A 20,946-nucleotide genomic window follows, 5' to 3' on the forward strand; every position below is an offset into this window, starting at 1 on the left:
CCGATAAAAACGTGCCGCCTTCTCCAACGAGGTGACAACCTGGACATCTCCAAAGGCCTTCACAAAGGCGGCACGAAGCGCCGGGTCCGCACCATTGAGCCTCGAAATGTACTCATTGGCCTCCTGCAACTGCTGCTCATTGTGGTAAAAAATGGCGCTGCGGTACTGTGTGCCGATGTCGCCCGCCTGCTGATTCATCGTCGTTGGGTTGTGAATGCGGAAAAAAAAGTCAAGCAGCTGCTGGTAGGTGACTTTGTCCGGATTGTAAATGAGGTGCAGCACCTCTGCATGCCCGGTGTCGCCCTTCTTGACCATCGGGTACGTAATCTCGTCAGCCTCAGTGCCTCCCATGTACCCCACTTGGTGCGAAATCAAGGCGTCCCCAAAGCGCTTGACGAAGAACCTTTCGGTCCCCCAAAAGCAGCCAGCGGCGAAGGTCGCGGGAAGACCAACAGCCATGACGTGTAGCGGCAAAAAGTATTTGGTAGTATAGCAAGACCGCACAAATAGCCTCGGCAAAACGGTTGTGCCAGCAGAAGAACGGGTTGGAAGAAGAGGGGAAAAGCGAGTAGTCGCAGGAGTAGCCAGAAGACAGCTGGAAAAAATGGGGTACTGATGAGCAAGAGAGAAATAAATAAAGAGGGTAATAACAAACAAAATGGAAGTAACAAGAATAGTATCGAGACAACCACATATACGCACGGGTCCCCCTGGCCTAGTTTTAACAAATTTCCGCATGAAACCCCCCTCTTGGTGTATGTCGGCTTGCTTCCTTTGCCATGCACGTCTCACTAATGGCCGTTATGCGAAAACATTAAGGCAAAGGCATGCTGCTCGGCAAGAATATTCTATTTCTTTCACTTTGTCTCCTTACTGGTGTTCTGTGCTTCCTCATCGATGTGTGTGTGTGTGTGTGTGTGTGTAAGCTTGGCGGAGATGATATTATAAGCATGCACGACACATTGTCTTGCTCACTATTTCGTACATTCTGAATCAATTGTCTAGAATTATATGTTCCCGTGCCTGCCCATCTGTGTCAATCGCTTTGCACTGTCGAATTGCGTAGAGAATCTTCTCACGCATGGCATCATACGAAGAGTATGAAGGCAAACGAAGTGTAAAGAAGCAGGTGCTACTGGTTGGGAGGGAATCATGCGTTCCACTCTGTTGAACTTTAATGGATTCCCGCAGTGGTAGTCGTGTTTGACCGGTGGTAAATCGCAACAGCAGCATTCGATCTTCATCTGTCATGAAGGCGAGAACATCCAAAAACATACGTGCATCTCTAGGAGGCAATGTCACTTGACACACCTCCAGTAATGCGTCGTATGAGAGTTTTGGTGTCCCACATATCATCAACTCAACCTGTTGCCAACGAAACGCGTTAAGTGTGTACAGCGGCACCACCTCGTCAAAGCCACGCTGGATGTAGTTCAGTGCTGTGTCGTACTTGTGGAGCTCAAGCATAGAAATATGTTCGCCGAGTATCCTTGCTGAGCGAATTGTCGAAGGTGGAATCTCCGCTTCCAGGTTCAGATGAGAATTCTCAGTCACAAAGAGAGACCAATTTTCTAAAATGCCTGGAAATCGTTCCTCAAGCTCGTCCGCGGTTAGGTCCATAAGTTCCTCTGGGGTCAATTGGCGCATGATGTCAAGGTCAATGGCAGTGAGATCCCGGCATGTGGTTTCCTCTACAAGCAAAGATTTCCAAAACAGCGGTGGAAACTTCACGGCAAGAAGATCCTTTGTCAGAAAACAAGATGCAAGAAGCTTCCCAAAAAACTCAAACATAAGCGACAACTGAGAGTTGAGAGCCATGGACGCGTTGGGCATCACGGCAGATTGCCCGCCACGACCACATTGCACGAAGAGAGGATTTAACTGAAATGCCCCATTTGGGTGCGTCGTCATAATTTCTGTGGCTAACTGTGAAAGGATATCACGATAGGGCCCACCAGCATCTGTTGAACCAAATCCTGCAAGTTTCACGGTAAACATAGGGGAGGCATAAAACGTGGAAATCGGGCTTTTCTGAAGCTGCACAAACAATTGACCAAAGATGGAACGCATAAGCGTTGGATACAGTCCCAGACGCATCAAAGGGCTTGCCTGCATTGTATGAATAATCACACTCGCTTTATGCCCTGAACGATTTCGAAACGGTCGCATTGTGTCATTTTGAATTTTTTCAGAAGACTCCGCAGAACATAAAAATTTAAGTTTTCTCCATAACTCAAATAACTCCGTCCTTCGCCGGAGATCCACCACAACAGAAAGGACTGAGGTCAGAACATCAAAAATTTGTAGCCGCTTCACATATGGAACCAAAGAATCCAATGGAACCTCACTGCTAAATGCGCCAGCACCAAGAAACTCCGATAAAAATGGAAGCCCAGCTAAATCGTGTGCGTGAACTGTTATGACGGCGTCATTTTGAGACGAAGCACAAAGCTTTTCTGAACTCACCACGGTTTGACAAAAAAAAGACAACTCCGCATAAAAATCATACGACTGAGGAACTACCCCCGTATCAAGACGATCGGGAAATTCTTGTAATCTATCGTAGAGTTGGGTAGCACTCATGCCTGCAGAAACGTCCGCAAGGTGTTCACCATTGAAGATTGCATCCTCCTCTCGCTCCGCAAAATACACAGGAAGCGCCAGGGTTTCATTAGGGTCTGTCTCAAATCGGGTGACACTTTCATTGCGTAAACCGCGCCGATGTGTTACAATAACAGCCTTTTCATGGTACAAACATTTCACAATCAGCACATCTCCCCCTTTTGCTCGAGCTTTCAGAGGCTGAGACTCTCTTTTATGACTAAGGCAAGCATAAACTTTACCGCCAGGATCAATAGAATATCCGCAGGAGGGTAATTGAACTCTTCTTGACATCTCTTCCGCCTGAGCTGGCTTGGAAGCACGAGATCCAGGTAAGTTTGCATCCATTTCCCACCCAACAACCACGTTCCCTTTCCGTGCAGGATTTAAAACCACTTCAAAACGCTTTGATCCAAAGCTAGGGCGAAATGTTTCACTAAACACCCCATAGCAAAATCCAACTCCTTTATTAGAGGCGGTTCCTGTACGCAATTCATACTCAATACGATGCACTTCATTAGGCTCAGCGGTAAAGGCATACGGTAAGGGAGCAGGCGGATTGCTTGTAATAGCATAAAGTGCAATTTTTGTAGCGGCAGCTACCGCGTAAGGAACAGCTGACTTCTTTCCCGGCGGTGTTAGTGTCGGACGTTCCAATTGATAGCGTCGTATCAGCTCGCAAATGAGTGAAATACCAAGTTGTACTACAACAGATGAGGTTCTCCCTTTCCAACACAGGCCATTCATCATCCGCAGCAGAGGATCAAAGGATGCACAGAGGACCTCATGCGAAGGCAAAGCGCATTGATCCATCTTGAGTAACTGAAGAACGCCACGAAGTGCCATATGCCTAATCGATCGAGTGTATATAGTGGCGGTACGAAGCAGCAAGAGAGTTAACGTTGAACCAAATGCGGTGGAAAGAAATTGGACAACACTCTCATTGCTTAAGGAGACAAAGATAAGATTGACACTTGTCTCCACCTTTTCTACGTTCTGAGCCACTGTTGGCGTTGCAAGGCAGGCATACGCAGATGCAAGCAAAAAAAAGGATGACCTCCGCATTTCTGTTCCAACAAGCGTTTCCAAGGCCAACAAATCCCCACGCAACGGTGTAAATGGAAGTAATAAATGCGGTTTTTCGTTTAAACTCGGTGCCTTGAACCTCAAAATGACTTTTCCTAAAAGTTGCCTAGCATACAACACCATGGCAGCCTCTATCTGAGAGACAAGACTTATGTCTCTCTTACGCGAGGCGGTCAAATTTAAGTTTGCTCGCGAATGTCTCGTCAACGCCCCTACAAAGTGAGATACATTGGGAGAGATGCATGTCACCCCTAATCGGTTCCACACCGTCTCTAGCAAATCCTGTGAGATGATTGGAGCAACTTTATCAAGTACGCACCAACGCAGGACCCGGACCGAAGAGGCAATACCAGATAGAGAAATGGCTAACTGAAACTCCGAGGGGCAATCAGCATTTGGAATGACTTCGTAAATCATTCCACCATTGACTGATGCAAAGGCCCGTTTTGCCTGTGAAGACACACGCATAAAAAGATGAACACATTGAACACCCCCCGAGGAAGAAAGGTAGGAATCTTCATAATGCTTAAACAGTGGCAGTGGGACTGGAAGAGACCAACCCGTGGGTAAATGCTGAAAGCTTAGCTGAACCGAGTGGCAATTTGAACTCATGATAGAAAGTTCCACTTCGTGAATCTTTTCTCCACCAAAAAAAGGTTTGGCCACAATGCAGTTAAAAGGACCACCGTGTGCTGTTTGCCGAACGCATCGATTAGACACCTCAAGGGGCGCAAATTGAGTATGTATTGTGACAGCTTGACTGATCCAATTCTCCCGCGATCCCATTTCCAAAAAAAAGTGTGAGAGATGCTGCCGCTGTTCCATCATCGCTGTTATCGACTTCGTCGTCCTATTCGCTGACACTTGCCTCTGTGGATACAAGGAAGGCAGTTGGGTAACACGAATAGCTCTCTGAGACGCGACAGAAGCTGCTTTGGAAAACAGTGGTGTTTTACCATCTTCGGAAAAGCATTTTAACATTGCGCCCTTAAAGAGAAAGTGCTCCTGAAAGCATGCACCTGGACGGACTGAAACAAGAGCGGCTGTAGCAGTCGCGGGTTTGACAGTTACATCTTCTGTACGACGATTAAGATAAGCTACCAGTGGGGCATTCACGGCGACTGAGCCTGTGGGACCAAAGACCAAATAGAGATGATCTTCAGCAAGACTACACGCCAATCGTCTCACCACTTTAGGCGTGTCGTCCGATGAAATCACGCTTCGTGCCCATTCGTCAATGTGCAAAAAGGCCTGTCCATGATTCAAGACACTTTCTAGGGTGGAAGTTGAAAGTGAAACCAACTCTGCTGATGTTAATAGGCGTAATGAAGTCTCTGTCATGGAGACAACTTGCCATACCGAGACAAAGCAGGAAACCGTGATGGGATCAGAGACCCACCATACCCCTGTCGAATGCAATGCTTCATTGTCCGTAGTTGACTGCGTTCGTTTGTGAAAGATAAGGGGATGATTGCACGAGTATTGATGCCGCATCGCCCATGGAGGTTTTCGCCTCTTGCAGAGGATTTGGTGAAGGGCCAATTCCAGTTTTACAAACTCAGAGGATTCCATAAAGCTGACCTTCCTGATGAGATGTCTGTGCAACCACTCACAATTTTCACCTGTGAAGACAAGATACTCGTCTTCATCCAAATCGAGTACCAAACCAGGGCGGGATCCAGCCACAATCGCAGGGCTCCCAAACGGATTTTGAGGTTGTTGCTCCTGCAAAAGAGTTTGGCTCTCACATAAACTTGTTATCACTGAGCTCCTGTATCCTCCGGTCTGCGAGGGTAGCATGTACGTAATACTGCCTCTCAGTAATCGTTTTTGATTCTGAATGCCCATAAAAGGTACCACATTCTCCGATTTCTTTCCAACCGTAATACCTATGTGTTCATTCTCTTCCTCCACAGCTGCCATATTCGCTCTCACACCATCCGTTTCAGAGTAAAAAAGCACACCATTGCCACTTGTCGTGTGAAGGAAGAATGCCACACGTTCCCCAGCTGGAATAGGAATGGGATCAAAGTCTGTTAACTCCGTCTCGCGCTTGTCAAGAAGCTTTATCTCTTGATCTAGAACAAGCCGCCAATCCGTGCTTTCAGTTTCCACACCCATAAAAGTTCCATCATGAATGAACAGAGACACGCGAGTCAAACTTGTCGTATCGGGAACAAAACTCAATTTTGTCACATTCACCTTGACGTGTTTGGCGACCACGTCAAACATGATACCATTATATGAGCCAGCCCCTGCGCCAAGGTGGTCCCCTGTTCGAAGGCAAAGCACCTGTCCTTCCACGGGCCGCTTCAATTCCTCCGCAAAAATTCCTGCTTGGTCAAGAACCTCTGAAAAAGTCAAACTTTGGTTCCGTAAAAGCTTCAATACGTTGCTAAATTTGGAACCTGCCTTCAATAGACACGAAAGCTTAGTAAGAACATAAGCGCAACTCCACCTGTCACTTTCCATATCCCGCCTTCCATAAAGTCGCAGCCCAGGAGAGGCACAAGGATCCTGCCGAAGCAAACAGTGAACATTCCACAAGGTGCATGCAACCACATTCTCCCCAACTATTCGAAGGTACACATTCTTGGAACTCACGTGTCCATGAGGCAAGTGGTGCAAGTGCCAGTGTTCCAAGGCACCAACGAGTGACATTGCAATAACCCTCTGTTGACACTCATTAAGTGTATCTACAAGCACCGAATCCATGGTACAGTCGTACCACCCAGATGTTATGATCCCACACCAAGAGGAATCTCCCAGGGGTTGAATAATTTCTTCTTGGTGCATCACGCATACATGCCTCGTAACAAGGTTACAGGGATTGATAAATACCTCGCTGTCATCAAAGCGAAAAAGGTGAAGTGTTCGTTCCCTTGGACCGTCCTCGGCAAAATACAAGAGGTGTATCATACAATCACTGTTCCTATATCCGATTACCTCGTACTTGTCTGGCAAAAGCAGAATGACATTATCCTCACCCCCACCAGGGGAATGAATAACCACAGCCTTTTGCTCGGATTCAGAGAGACCACGGATAACTTTTTGAACCTCCTCTCTAACACAAAAAAGTTCCGCCTCTTCTGCCTCTACGTAGGCCATGCGCCTTGAGAAAGCACCCACCTCCACAAGTACTTGAACGGCACGTGTTAATCGGTAAGCAAAGCGGGAACAGTTAAAGCGATCACTCCAAGCCTCTTCGACAAGACTTACTTGTTGAGATGGTAGAAGCCCAACAACATGACGAAACACGGAAAACATGGAAAACACCACACTATACGGAAGACGACGAAGAATCGTGGGTGTGATAGGCTGGGAACTGAGTATCATAGACGGTGAAGTTAAAATCCCTCCATTGCCCCACGCTGTGCAGGAAAAGGCCGATATGGTCGCCGACGCTGTGGCGTGATCCAAACGAACAAAGGGCGACAAGGGCAAATTCGAGGGTACGTTACGAAAGACAACCCTTGGTGATTCATTGTCTCGTGCCAACGAGAGGGTTCCATCTTCACGATTCAAAAGAAAGTGCAAATGTGTTCCGACCAAAAACATTTGATTGCTAGAGGGCCCAAGAGGAGGAATAAGCTCCTGCGTCGGTAACGAGTCGGCATCATACACGTCTTGCACAGCCCAGACACTGTCAACTTCTTTACACATGGATCCAAAGTGTGGCGTCAGTTGATGAAACGTCGACGTCACAATACCCGCAAAATGTCCAGACCCCAGTGAATCCCCACGTGCACGATCCGAACGATCCATTTGAATGACAAATGCGGATGATCCTGTCATTGGAAGAGGTGATCCAATAACGGCTTGGCCTCCTTCTTTACAACATCTGGCCGTGAGACCATTCCTGGAAATACTCACATTAAGCGGTTCGTAGGAAACCCACTTGGGGACGTAAGAACAAGGATCTGTTGCGTCATCAGTGAGGCACATGACGGGTCTAGCACCCTTGATAACACTTGGGGCATGCAGATGAACCGTCACTGCATCCGACCCCACATTCATAAGAGCTATCTTTGGTGATAAGCCCTTCGGAGAGCCCAACTGAAGATCCTCCATTGCAACGTGACACCGTATGTTGTCATCCTCGTCGTAAATCAAAAAATCACCATCAACTGTAAGTGCAAGACTAAGCACTTCATTCCTAGAAAGACTAAAACTGCACCGAATAGTATGATTTCGGATTGTGCCCAAAAATACGGTAGTAATTGACTTAGGTATAACAAAATGAACCTCCAGAAAAAAAACCTTTTCGTTTGTTTCCGAGGTCACTGAAAACTGCCAGAATCGAGGTCGCTCTGCTGGCCAATTTGCAAAATCAAATGGACCTTGCAAGGCACAACTTTTGCTTGGCTGCAGCTGGGCTGACTCACGGCCACCCTCCCACGTCCAGCTTTGCACTGACGCGAGGGCCAAAGGCGGTGTAGCGAGAAAATCCATTTCCTTCACACTCAAGGAAAAATGAATGCAACCATCGCTGGAGATACACGAGTAGTGTAGCAGAGACACCAATGTGGGTAATTTGTGATGAATGGGACCCCCTTTCACAGCACAGTACATTTTTGATGCTGAGAATAATTCCTGTCGTGTGCCATCTCGAAGAATAACCTCTGGTGACAAAAAGAAAAATCTCACAGGGGTATCGACGCCAAGACGGAGTGGAAGATCCGAAATAAAAATCATCTCCCAAACACCTGAAACGCGTGTAAAGGAAACGGACACAAATGCCCCCATAATTTCATGATATGTAAAGGGACAAACAAATCCTAGTGATTTTACGTCCTCTTTTCCCTCAAGTAAAAGAGTAGGAGATATCGTGTACTCCAAGATGCAACCATCACAAGTGACAGCGACACCACCTTCTATTTGTGCCGTAGGAATTTGTAAATCCACGCAACATGTATGAGATGTGGGATCAAGCACAAGAGATTTCACACATGCCGCACTGGTCTCCGCATTCAAAGATCCCTGCATAATTAAGTATCTTGAGAAGACACTAATAAGTTGCTCATCCTCACGCAAAAAGGGCATATGTTTTTTTCCAGTTTTGTAGCAAATCTCTTGCGTAGAAAAAGGTTGATTGCAATCCACGCAACTAATGATAGGAAGTAAATGATCCACGGAAAGTGTCACATGTTGATTGGGATTAGACTCACACCTCGCCAACACACGCCAATTCTCATCTGGGTCCTCAGCAAGACGAACCAGCTGACCTGAAAGGTCTGCATCACCGGTATTTGCCACTAGAGCAAGGTCCCCTTTACTAAAGGAACTAAAGCGTGCAGTCTCTTGCGCAAAAAGTGGTAGAATAACCACGCCATCACGCAATTCATCAACAAAGTTCCCCTTCATAGTGCTACTTAGCAGATTTCCTGCCACTTCCATGTCGCAAGAGTTCGTTGTATTCGCCGTGGCAAGTTTTGCAAGGACACCAATAACGGTTTCGTCCTCAAACAGGGTGGCGGCAAAAGAGGCATCACCAACGTAGGCAATCAATGCTGCCAAGATGCGTACCACCACCAAGCCTCTCAATGCAGGAAAAACGGCATGGTTTCGCGTCAAGGGCGCCTTTTGGATAAAGGTCCGATACGTGATACGCCCTCGAATCGCCCGCGGTTCTGCTGGAATTTCTGTAAACGGCAACGGTGACTCACTTTTCTTACCTACAAAAATTGTCAGCATCCCATCATCCTCAAATTCATCCCCAACATCCCCCAAATGGCCATCACTGCGGTTGTAAAAACGTACACCACAACTTGAAGTTGTATTAACGTAAATTGCGTACACCTGCCCTGCCCGAAGATGCAAGTTAAGTGGGCCAGGGGAAAAGAACTGTTTATCGGAGAGGTGCATATCTTTAGAAATAGCTTCCTGCCATTGAGGTGGCATTTTTTCGGCACCTTGCATACTACCCTCCTTCCAAAAGACTTTCACATTCACGTTGTCTGTTGTTGTCTGTGCAACACAAAAAATTTCTTCCAGCAAAATATCCCGTCTGCTACGGATGTCAAACATAATTCCATTGTATGATGCGGAATTGTTTTGATTCAAACGTCCCCCAGTAAAAATAGAGCAAACTTCATTACATGCTATGATATTACTTGTGGTAGTGGCAACAATGTCACCCACAAAGCCTTGCACACTGTAAAAGCTATTTTTTACTGTATAATGCGTGTCGCTGGGTTGCAGAAAACATGAAAGCCTGGCACTTTTTCTCTCCTCCAAAGACCCCTCAATTGTTGAGCAAATGGCTGTAAAAATATACCGACCCTGCTTCAACAAAAGAACGAGATCATCCATGCAGAGTTCATACATGTCGCTTCGAAGGGGCTTCATGGCGTAGTAGACCCAAACCCATTTCCGCTCCGTGTTTTCTGCATCAACAGAAAGGTTATCCAACAGGGAATAAAACAGTGACAAGGCGAGCTGCGTCCGACCTTTAGTTTGCTTAACACCAGCACCGATAAGAATTGGAAAGACAAATTTCCGAACCAAAACGGGATCATCAAAGACTTCCATAACAAATTCCATGTTTGAAACCGCACATGTTGAGACGGGAAGGCTTTGGAGAAAAACAACATCGTCATATCCATCATTATTATCGTGTACAGTTTCCAAATGCGCTGGGGCTCGTTCAATGAGTGCTGGCCTCGTGTCTTTGTTCTGCGTGTACATGATGGAGCCACAAAAGCCCCGCGGGGTAGAAACAGTTTCCAAAAAGGGTGAGCTGCTTTCACTTATGCGTCCCACAAAAACTGTAAGAATGCCATCCGAGTCCATTGTACTGGAAATAGCCCCAGAACAGCCATCTTCTATGGAGTAATGCCCAATGCCACAATTGTGGGTTGCATTGATGTAGAGAGCAAAAGTTGCATTCGACTCAATTTGTATGCCACTAAATTTAACAGTAAACTGACGCTCCGAGTGCATATCGACAAAGTTGGAAAACACTTTGGTCCATGCTGTTGCCTCACGTTCATGCATATGATGCGAGCCCTTCTTAAAAAACACATCCACCCTATGTCGTCCAGTTGTATGCGTCATGACAGACAACCCCGTCAGCACTATCGTATCGTGTGCCAGGAGGTCAAACATAATTCCATTGTAAGAACCATTGCGTTGTGGTCGGTACTTTGTCCTGCCAACTTCAAACACACGCGTAACTGTGCTTGTCGGTAGCGTGGGGAGAGCATACAATCCTTGAAGCACTTGGTGAGGCCCCTCATTGTCCACAATATATAAAGAAGACAATTGAAGCGAAAACCACGTCCGTGTCTCTTCTTCATCACGTACATTGACGGAGTTATTTTCAATCAACATCACAGTGCCTCGCCTCGGTACACTAAGGCTTCCAGCTTTGAATGCCACCCGAGAATCCGGCTTCAGTCCAGTAAAATCTGCGGCAAGAGCACAAAAGCGGACATCTTTGGCCCGCACAGCGTATTGTCGCTTCCCTGGACATGGGCACAAACACTCCACAATGCCAATATCGTTGCCGTAGCTTCGCACAACCTTACCCAGGTGCGACTTCCCGTAAAGTGGTGGGACAAGCGTCGCAAACGTTCCACGCGTTGAAAAGTAAATTACAAGTTGTTCGGGTTTCAAATTGTCGTGCGCCGTTAATGTGCGAGTGGCAAGCAGCAATCCATTTCGGTAAACAGTCACCCCCTTCTGATCGCGTGTTATAGTAAGAGTATCGTCAATGGCAAAAAGTATCCCTAAACCCTCCTCCGTCACAAGTGGCGCGAACTGCCACGATGCGGAAGCGTGTGCAAGTGTGTGAGCAACAGTGTCAAAGAGAAAACATGAGGAATGCATGACATCTGTTGAGGGTCCAATAGCATCCTCGTGAATAAATCCAACCGCTACAGGTGAAAGACTTGGTTCCACAACACTATTATTTGCAGACAAAAATCCACTAGTAGCTGTGAGAACACAAGCATCACGAGAGTAAACCGCAACGCGGAGACTCGTTTCCTCCTCGGTAAGGCCCGTACATGAGACCACAACAGGGTGCATCTGAAGACCCAAGAGGGAGGAACTCACCAAAACAGAAACCCTGTTGGTGTCCACAAGAAGGTATAATGTGATTGAGGATGAAACCTTTGTGTTGGCATCACACCATATGCCCCACACATCGTGTTCTGCAATGCAACGGTCAAGTTCAGCCATGTTGATGAGACGATAATCACGCGCAAGCTTTGTTACCCCCAGAAATAAACCCGCTGTGTTTAAAAAGCGAGCTCCCTCCTCAGCAGCAAACTTTAACTCCAGTACAACACGTGTACCGTGCGGTATCACTGTTGAGCTTACCAGAAGCGTATCACTCTCCACACGACTACTCGACTTCAAGATATTCCCAACTCGCCACTGCACACTAAAGGGTTGCAGCCCACCAAATGAAAACCCTCCCACGCCTGCAACATGCCCCAGCGAAATATCAACACGTTGGTTACTAAACGAATTGAGAGGCCCAAGCATGGCAAAAGCTGCGTCATTCTTCGCCAAGCAGACAGCGCCTTCAACCTTTACGTTGACGCCTCTTTCCTCCGACCATGTAAGTACGTTGTTCTCCACAAATTCAACAATGTCACCAAGAATCAGTTCCTTCGGACTGTGTCTCGAGACAAGGTAGTCTGGAAGTGGATTTTCCACCCGAAAGTAGTGAAACATAAGTTTGGGAAACTGCCAACTGTTGAAGCATTCTTGACACAAATATATACCTCCCTCGCTTTCGTACCAAAACTTCGACAACCCCACTTCACAGGAGCTGCAATGCACCCACGAGGAATGACTTTCCCGGTCAGCAATCCCCCCAGAAGGAAAGATATTCCTCGCAGGAAAGACCCGCGAATTCAGAAAAGAAAACACCACGACAGTGTCTGCACCAGCCAAAACGAACGGTCGTAACTTCTCCCCTTCAGGAATTGTTTCAAATAAAACGCCGAACTCAACAGACTTTCCACTTCTAATACGAGAAAAGGATGCTGTGCCCTCACGGCGATCCAATTGAACAATAATAAGATCGCCTGAACCAAACAAAATATGTCCAGAACTAAATACCATCCCAGGCTCCACAGAACAATTGACACTATTGGTTTCTGCGGCGTCGTGGCTGCACAATGCCCACGTTTTCTTACAATGAACCACCTTTTGGGGATCTGTGAAAAGCTCCGTCTCGGAAGAAACTCCCACGTACAACAAGACATCGCTGCTAGATTTTGTGGTAATGCTCACGGCAAAAGTAAAGGCGTTCTCAAGAAGCACATTCCCTCGAATCATAGAGTATCCACTCCCAGAAGTTACCCCAATCGAAGGATTAGGAGTATACAGAGAACTGGTTGACAAGCGTTGATCAATTGTTATCGGTGTCCCAGATGCAGGTTGGCAACCATTCACCATCACAAATGAACGCGACGTCGATTGAAGCAGTGACAAGGGCATATCTGTGGAGGCTGTACCCAATGATGTTGTACTCACGTTTTCCTGAATGAGGTTAAGACCTCTCAAAAAGACTAGCTTAATGGTTTCAAGGGCCACGTCATAGTAATGCCTTTCAATTTCTCCTCGTTTTTCCTCCTCAGATCTCATCAATGGCACAATCGCAGAGGCCTCAAACAAATTTCGAGAGAGCTCAGCGAAAAGCCAACCACAGCACCGTAGGCTGTCGGATTCCGAAAGGGAAAAAGAAGTGGTTTCACAAAGGAAGGTTTGAGGTCAGAGAGTTGTGTGGCAAAGACTCGCATGTCCCCATCGGCTTCAAGGTACACAATAGCCTTTGAATCTACATCAAAAACGGAGTCCACTACAACGGTTCCATGTGTCTCGTGCAGACAAAATTCATAGCTCTTCTCACCGCCTAATATTGCCAAGGCAAGAAGGCAGCTGTCTAGGTCTTGGTGCGATCGCGTCAAAAATCGGTGAATCCACTGAGAAACCGTATCTCCAAAGTATGGAACAACATGCAGCTGCTGCAAGGTATGAACCGCCACACTGCGGCGTAGGCCACTCAAAAATAACTCACGTGAATCTTCAACTGAAGTAGTGGTCTGAATCAATTCACAAACGGCGTCGTCATTGAAATGGAAAACAAAAGGATATAAATTATCCACACATGGAATGTTGGTAAAGGCCAACCCAATCGGAACCATACCATCTCGGTAATATGTAATCTCCCCCATGTCGGCGTTCAGCTCCAACCACACAGTCTCATCGTTTCCGTATATTCGACGTTGACTATTGCGTGGAATACAGTGACGACGTAAGAGTAGCTGTGGTACCTGATCTTGATCATCTGTGTCTTGCAATACGTAAACATCATCTCTGCTTATGAGGCTTGTCATGTTCGATACGGGCGGATGTCCATGTGTGAGACCCACGTAATAGCAACCACCCAATGGAGCACCCACACCTCGACCTTCCTGCTGACGTCGGTGGATACGAAATCCAATCATATGCCTGCCTCGGGAAGGCATAGGTGAAGCACCGTAAAAAGCCCCCTTTCCCATCACCGTAGTTGTCCCACCAAGCCAACGAGGAACAAATTCTGGTGTTTCATGTTCTACAAATAGTTTCACCCGTGCGAGATCAACCAGAGCGTTCACAATGGTCTCCTGTGTCATAAACCGTCGCAAAGCCTGCACCGCCTCTCCAAAGTAATCCTGTCGAAGCGTTCGAGCTACATTCCTCAAAGAACGCGCGGCGCAAACCTTGACCCAGCGATCATGTGCGTCAATTAACGCAAAAGAACAAAGCCGAAGGACTTCCAAGTGTGTTGTACTTGTTACGGCATTGAACCGAAAGCAATCAATAACAACATTCATCGTAATGAATAATCGTGCCAATAGCATATTTCCATCCCAAATACGTCGCAAGACCGCGGTGGAAGACGCTGTATTAGCCACCGAGATATGTCGCAGTCGACGCACCAATTCCATGACTGTTTCACGAAGAAAGATGGCTGCTTCTTCCAGTAGTGCACAAACAGAATCCTCACTTACGGTAGATTCATTTTTTTCATGGTTGAGTAGATTTCTGTAGCAAAGCGTCACCAAATAGTGCGCCGTCACAAACGCGCTATCACCAAACATGGGAGATGTGTTTAGACGCGCCCGACATGAGCCATGCAAGGTTGCAAGATCAAACCGAAAAGGGCTATAACTCCCAAAATTAACAATGAGTTTGACAAGGCTAGACGAGGCTTGAGCCGCAACGAAGGGTCGCATTATTTGAAAGGAACATTCCGTGGCAATTCCCAAGAACTCTCCGTTTCGTGTAAAAAAGACCGAGTTAAAAGGTGCCATGATACCACAGCCAATCACATCTCCAACTAACCAACTGGTGCTAAATTGATGGGTAAATGTTCCATAGGAAATCATGCCATCTGACGAGAACACCACAGCATTCTCCTTTGCCACTGGCATAGTAGCCACAAATGGAGAAGTCGTAATTCCAAGAGATACTAAAAGCCCTTCTTTCAAGAGTAGTTCTAAATGCACCTCAAAATAAAGGGCATGTGGCATCTCTGTTACAATGCATCCACTTGATAGGCCTGAAAAGAAATCATGTTCGTTGGATGTACAATTCATGTAGGTATCTGCCTTGAGAGCTCTCCAAGTATTACGTGCCAAGCAACAAACATCCATATCCTCCACCTGAACTCCAATGGTGTCCCCCTCCACAATGCTGACTTTTTCTACAGGCTGCAATGAATTGGGTATGATAACAGCACGATAAAGTAGACTAAAAATACCACAGTCCTTTAAAAACTCAAACCAGATATTCTTTTCATCCGCATTTTCCGGTGCAGTAGCTGGGGCATCATCTAGGCCTAAAAATATATATTTTTTTAGAACCCTAAAAACTGTCGCAGGGCGAATGATGGACATATCCACATTGTCCCATGGATGGCACAGCATCGCGCATAGCGAAATGGGTTCAACTCCACCTTTTTGTTTACTGTACACTCCAGCTTCAGGTGAATTCAACAAGCTTTGCTGAATAACAGAGTGAAGAAAACTGCACGAAGCATTCTGCAACTCAAGCTCTCTCTCAAAGCCACACCCAATCACATACTCAATATAGTGGTGTTCCATGGCATCGGACCGAGAATAGCCAGCTGAGGTGGCGGAAATGCGTTCACTTGCCTTTGACAAATCCCCTTTTTTATATCCATGGTACTGTAGATTTGCAAGCTCTCGGTAAAGAAGATGCAAACTCACTATTGCCGAGGTCATACCCTCATCGAATTGAACGGCGCACAATTCTTCTTGAAGTTTATATGCAGCCGTGTGAATCATGGCCTGCTGAGCCTTTTTCACAAGTGCCTGTACAAGTTGTTCATTGCTCATTCCATTATATCCACTAAGAAGAAAGTTCAAAATCTGTGAGGACGTATTTTCAGGAGTAGACTGCATCCCTTCACTTATAGGTGCAACACCCAAAAGTGAGTGACGTGGTCCCAGAAGACTTCCCACCGTGTCATACTGAAGACTTGACAAGTCCGACGTCCCAGCACCAAACCACTTTTTTAAGCTGAAGCTGTGACTTCCGGTGCAATCGCAGGAGGAGGAAGCAACACTTGGAACAGATCTAACATTTGGTATCGAACGTCGGCTTACAGGTCGTGATTCACTTGTAATCGGCTCCTCTGTCTGTTGATATTCAGCCATAATCGCCTCAAGCCTGGCACGCGGATTCAACATTTTCAGCAAAAAAAGGGATCGTTGCAGCATGGCATCCATACCTCCCTGTTGCAGCGCTTCCAGTATGAGAAATGCTTTTTTGCGCATAAACTCAAGTGCGTTCTGTAAAGACTTTTCAAGAGGAACATGTTTGGGACGATGCGAATGCCATACATACGCGGCACAAAATAAACGTAAAAGTGGTTCCAAACGTTCTTGGTGAGGTATTCGCCTCTTGCCATACATTATCTGCCATTCCGGAAGCAAAACACCTGTTCCTTCACACAGCTGAAGAAGCTCCGCTCGATCAGAAGTATCCAACAAACGCTCTGCTACATCTGAGCTGACGAAGTGTTGCTTTAAGACCTCCGGTGATAGTCCACCGCGAAAGAGACTCTCTCGTGGGAGGAGAATCGCGTCAGGGAGATCGGTTAGTAGGAGTTGATGCGTAATACGGAGAATGGCTTGACTCAATGCAAAACACATCTCTCGAATCCAGTCCGTGGATTGGGTCTGTAATTCAACCTGAGCATTGACAGTAAGTGTGATTTCCTTATTTTTGCCTGTAGGTATCGAGGTAATTTCAAGTCTGCCTCCAGAGGCAAACGCCACACGATCGGTATCTAATTTCTCGAATACCCTCTTGAAGTCGTTTGCCACAAGCGACACCTGCACCTGTGGAAGTGTCTCCCGTGGTGCTCCCTCATATGACACCTCAATGTAGCAAGCATGGCGCAAGTCAAACACAGTTGAGTGTGTTGTTGTTGCTGGGGCAAATACTCTATGCGTTTCAGTGAAGCAGTGACGAACAGACTGTAGTTGAGCAGAAGGAATATAAGCAGAGAGCGCCTCTCGTGTTGCGTTGAGCAAGTATAATACCTTCACGGCAACACTGGTGTCAATGTCGAGGTCAGTGAGAAAGTGGGCGATGGGGAACACGACGGTGCCAATGGAAGTCTGCTTTAACATATCGAGCTCTTCAACTTTCCACTTATTTCCCGGCAAGGTTGGAGGGAAGAGACGGCTAAAAATGCGTAAAATGCCTTTACATAAAGAGTTGAGTAGGGCGATCGAGGTCAAGTGCCACTTGCAATTTTTCTTCTGTGAAAAAATACCCAGCAGAGTTGCTAGTGTTGCCGTCGAGGGTCTAAACGAAGGATTTTGACCATTCAATAGAGACTCGGACTCCGCAAGGCACTCCTCATTGAGGCGATTGAGAAACTCCATGAAGGGTTTGTTCAAATCCTTCTCAATAACGCTTGCCACCAATGAGGGGAGATACTCGGGAACAAGCAGGTCCTTTACGTCCTTGAGCCGCTTAGCCTCTATCATGCGCTGGAACTGATAGTCGTGACTAACGCATTCGACAAGAAACACACGATGAAGTATTTCAAAAACACTCTGAACCTCGGCCAAAAAACTTTCGGGATCACATGGGTTCCCGCAAATTCGTTCGTACATACTCACCACCGTAGAAACCAGCCTCGGCGGACACGCCCGCCCCATCCATTTTAATTGCTGCGTCAGCAAGCATCCACAGACAGATAAAAGTATGAAGTGAAAGTTGTTTTCCACGTCCGAGAAAACCATGGTGTCAATCAACTCCTCGCATATATCAATAAGCCGAGAGACTGTCTGAAGAGAGACTTCATTGCAATGAAACAGCTGCGCCATCCGATGAACATCCACCCCACTTACCATGTCTTTTAATAACACAGTAGATATCTGGTGCAACAAGTAATATGACATCAGAATTGGCGTAAGCGGACGACCCTCCTTCGTAAGAAAATGTATTTTCTTACACATAGCGCTGCCCTCCTTCATGCTTGGAAGGACATGCACATGCCTCGTAGGAAACGATGGTGCCTGAACCCAGCAAAGACTGCAAAAGCCACTCTTGTCGGAAACAATACTATACATTCGGCTGGTGTGGGTGCAGAAATAGTACAATTCACTCGGCCTCACACTCAAACATCGCTGCTCCAATACGCGCCCATTCTCATCTGCCCACGTGCAAAATCCATTTTCCACTATAGCGATTTCGCACTCATTCGTCACAACATAATAATCCGCGGCAGGAATATATGGGATCACCTCCGACTCTTCCACAGCCCTTCTGCGGGCTGACTTCTGCGGCGCACGCCAAGTTGGAGCTGTTCCCCGCCAAACATGCGTCCCGTTAGCGCTTCTAAAACAGCATCCAGCACCCTCATTCATTTTGAAAGAGCATAACAGATTGGTCTCGGACGTGCGAAAAAAGCCTTCGGCTTCGCTTGTAACAAGCTCACTGATAGGCTCGGTTCGGTGCCATATTTGAAACCCAGAGATATATCCACTAAATGACCCTTCCAAAAAGCGAATAGAAGCCGCCGCTGGTGCAGTCGTTTTAAACATAACATCTTCGCTTCCACTGCTCTCGAGTGGCACGCCATCCTTGCTGACATTCCAGCCTGCCACATTATTCGAAGAAGTTAGAGTGGCGCTCCACAGGGTCCATCCCTCCTGCATAGCCTCCTGAATTTCTGTCATCACACTACCACAGTGAGCAAATGCAATGCATACACATGAGTTGCTTCCGTCCACTTCTATTCGCACCGAAAGCCAATCCCTTCCAGAGAAATTTAGGTTAATAAGCTCAAGTGAGGTGCTTTGCAAAGTTGGCTGAATATACAAAAAGAACTGAACAGTAAGAGATTGTGTCAGAGGTGCAATATGAATCACACTCGGCTCCACAGTCCCTGTTATTTTCATAGATGGGTCAAAGCCTGCAAACAAAGGTGAATGAGCGTCGTGGAAAAAATGAAGTGACACAAATTTTCCCATTCCGTAATACACCTGAAACTCCTCAGTTGCCTGAGCACCGCGGACGTCCAGCACATGGCGCACCTGTAGCGTTTCCACGTCGTAAAATGTCACCACCCCGGCGCGTTCCGACTGTACAGCAACCTTGTCATTCTCCAGAAAAACCCCGTGGCATTCCTTCAGATGATTGTCCTCATTCCTGGCAAGAAAATTGTAGGGTGGCTTTAACAGCATCTTGTAAATTCCATTCCTTGTCAGGAGAATACCGTGTGGTTCGTCATTGTGCAGCACGACACAAACACCAAGAATGTTTCGTGAAAAGTCCAAACCGAGTGAATGAGCCAGCGGAATGTATGACTTTACCCGAGAGAAGGGAAATGAAAGCCGCATGCGTGGTAGCATAAATGCCTCTATAGAAATGATCCATGGCCGAATTCCGTGTAGTGGTAATTCCTCTGCCATCTCTGGGTTACGATAGACCCACCTAAAAAGAGATAAAAGCATGTCAAGTTTTTTGGAGGCCAAAACAAGTTTAAACAAAAGTGCAACTGCACTCCTCAACCAGGCGTCACCTTGACGGTTGCCGGATCCCCGCGCCGAGGCGGTTTCCCTTTCAGCCTGGAGAAGCAGCATCCGCGTCAACCGCTGAAACCCCCATGATTGCAGTGTCGCACTTGCAGAGTTCAAACCACAGCGGTCCACAACACTATGAAGAAAACGAAGAACTTGTAGACTTACTTTGGGTTGCATCGATTCATACAAAACAGCCATGGTCCAATCAAGGGAATCCACGTGATAAACGTCATTGAAAGGAATATCCACATCACCCGAATTCCGCCCTTCACCATCCACACGGTTATTGTCATCATCCATTCCTTCAGCAGTTTCTGAGCCCTCATCTTCCCAGTTCGAGCATAGCAAGTCCTCGGAGTATGCGGTAAGAGCAACAGAAGCATCCGCCGCCTTTTTTGCCCTCAGACTAACAGCTCCCTTCACAAGCAATGAGCGAAGGAAAACTAGAGTGGGAAGTGTGTTGCGTCGGGTAATTTCAACAGCAGTAAGTCGCATAAAACGGGCGACTTGATCCGTGTCTGGATGACGCACATTTAATATATCGGGAATCTCTGGAAGAGGTGAAAACGGGGCAAAAGTTAGATTTTTGGCATTAGCAGGGAGCAAGGGCCACGCCCTAGAGAGAACATCCGCAGAACTATACTTCACCAAATCCTCCAAGTTCAGAGAAGTCATACCCTCTGCCCCCATATGCAAATAACCAAATGGATAAAATCCACGTGCCTGATTCCACAGGTTCTTCTGCATAGGCTTGTTACAATAACGATATGCCTCCGGATAAACGGCAGCGCATCTGTTCGCAGCTATATCACGCACCTCAGCAGTCGAAGTAGGCCTTGGTGGTCGCCTGCGCCGAGCCATTAAACGCGCCTCTTGTTGTCGTTGCGGTTGCTGTAGTTGCTGCTGAGAGTGTTCACCAACGGAACTGTCCGAGCTGTAATCATCATCATCCTCCAAGTTCACAGAATCTCTTTGCCGCACTTCAGGCAGCAACAAGCCTGGTGAAACCCCCCAAAATTCCATATAAGTGTCCCCCGGAGGTCTTTCCCCGGTCATCCCGACAGGATAAGACGTTGTCCCTGGCCGGGTGCCACTTAAATCAGTCATTCCTTTAGTTGTTGTATGTCCCTATTGTTTGTTTGTTTTTTGTCTTCCTCCTATTCGTCACGAAATCCCAGTTGAAAATTTC

At 46.9% G+C, this 20,946-nt stretch overlaps 3 protein-coding genes across 3 annotated transcripts in view, besides 1 other annotated feature; all 3 read right to left on the bottom strand.

Moving 5' to 3' along the window:
* TraAM80_04541 (peptide methionine sulfoxide reductase) overlaps positions 1–459 on the bottom strand; it is a gene marked incomplete at both ends in the record, with an annotated part of 996 nt that extends 537 nt beyond the window's left edge. Inside the window, one exon of the mRNA XM_029381465.1 lies at positions 1–459. This exon is cut by the window's left edge and continues 537 nt beyond it. Coding sequence (XP_029238687.1) covers positions 1–459 — 459 coding nt within the window.
* Positions 460–898: 439 nt separating this feature from the next.
* Positions 899–923: a microsatellite.
* A 70-nt stretch (positions 924–993) lies between these two features.
* Positions 994–13,290, bottom strand: TraAM80_04542 (transferase; the record flags this gene model as incomplete). Its single annotated transcript, XM_029381466.1, has 1 exon — positions 994–13,290. One exon carries the CDS (start codon positions 13,288–13,290, stop codon positions 994–996), a length of 12,297 nt encoding a protein of 4,098 aa, XP_029238688.1.
* TraAM80_04543 (uncharacterized protein) lies at positions 13,290–20,780 on the bottom strand (the record flags this gene model as incomplete). The annotated part of the gene is made up of 1 exon (XM_029381467.1): positions 13,290–20,780. One exon carries the CDS (start codon positions 20,778–20,780, stop codon positions 13,290–13,292), a length of 7,491 nt encoding a protein of 2,496 aa, XP_029238689.1.
* Positions 20,781–20,946: the final 166 nt, after the last annotated feature.

The sequence above is a fragment of the Trypanosoma rangeli genome, assembly GCF_003719475.1.
Source record: "Trypanosoma rangeli strain AM80 chromosome Unknown Tra_15.4_contig_00134, whole genome shotgun sequence".
NCBI classification, from domain to species: Eukaryota; Euglenozoa; class Kinetoplastea; order Trypanosomatida; family Trypanosomatidae; genus Trypanosoma; species Trypanosoma rangeli.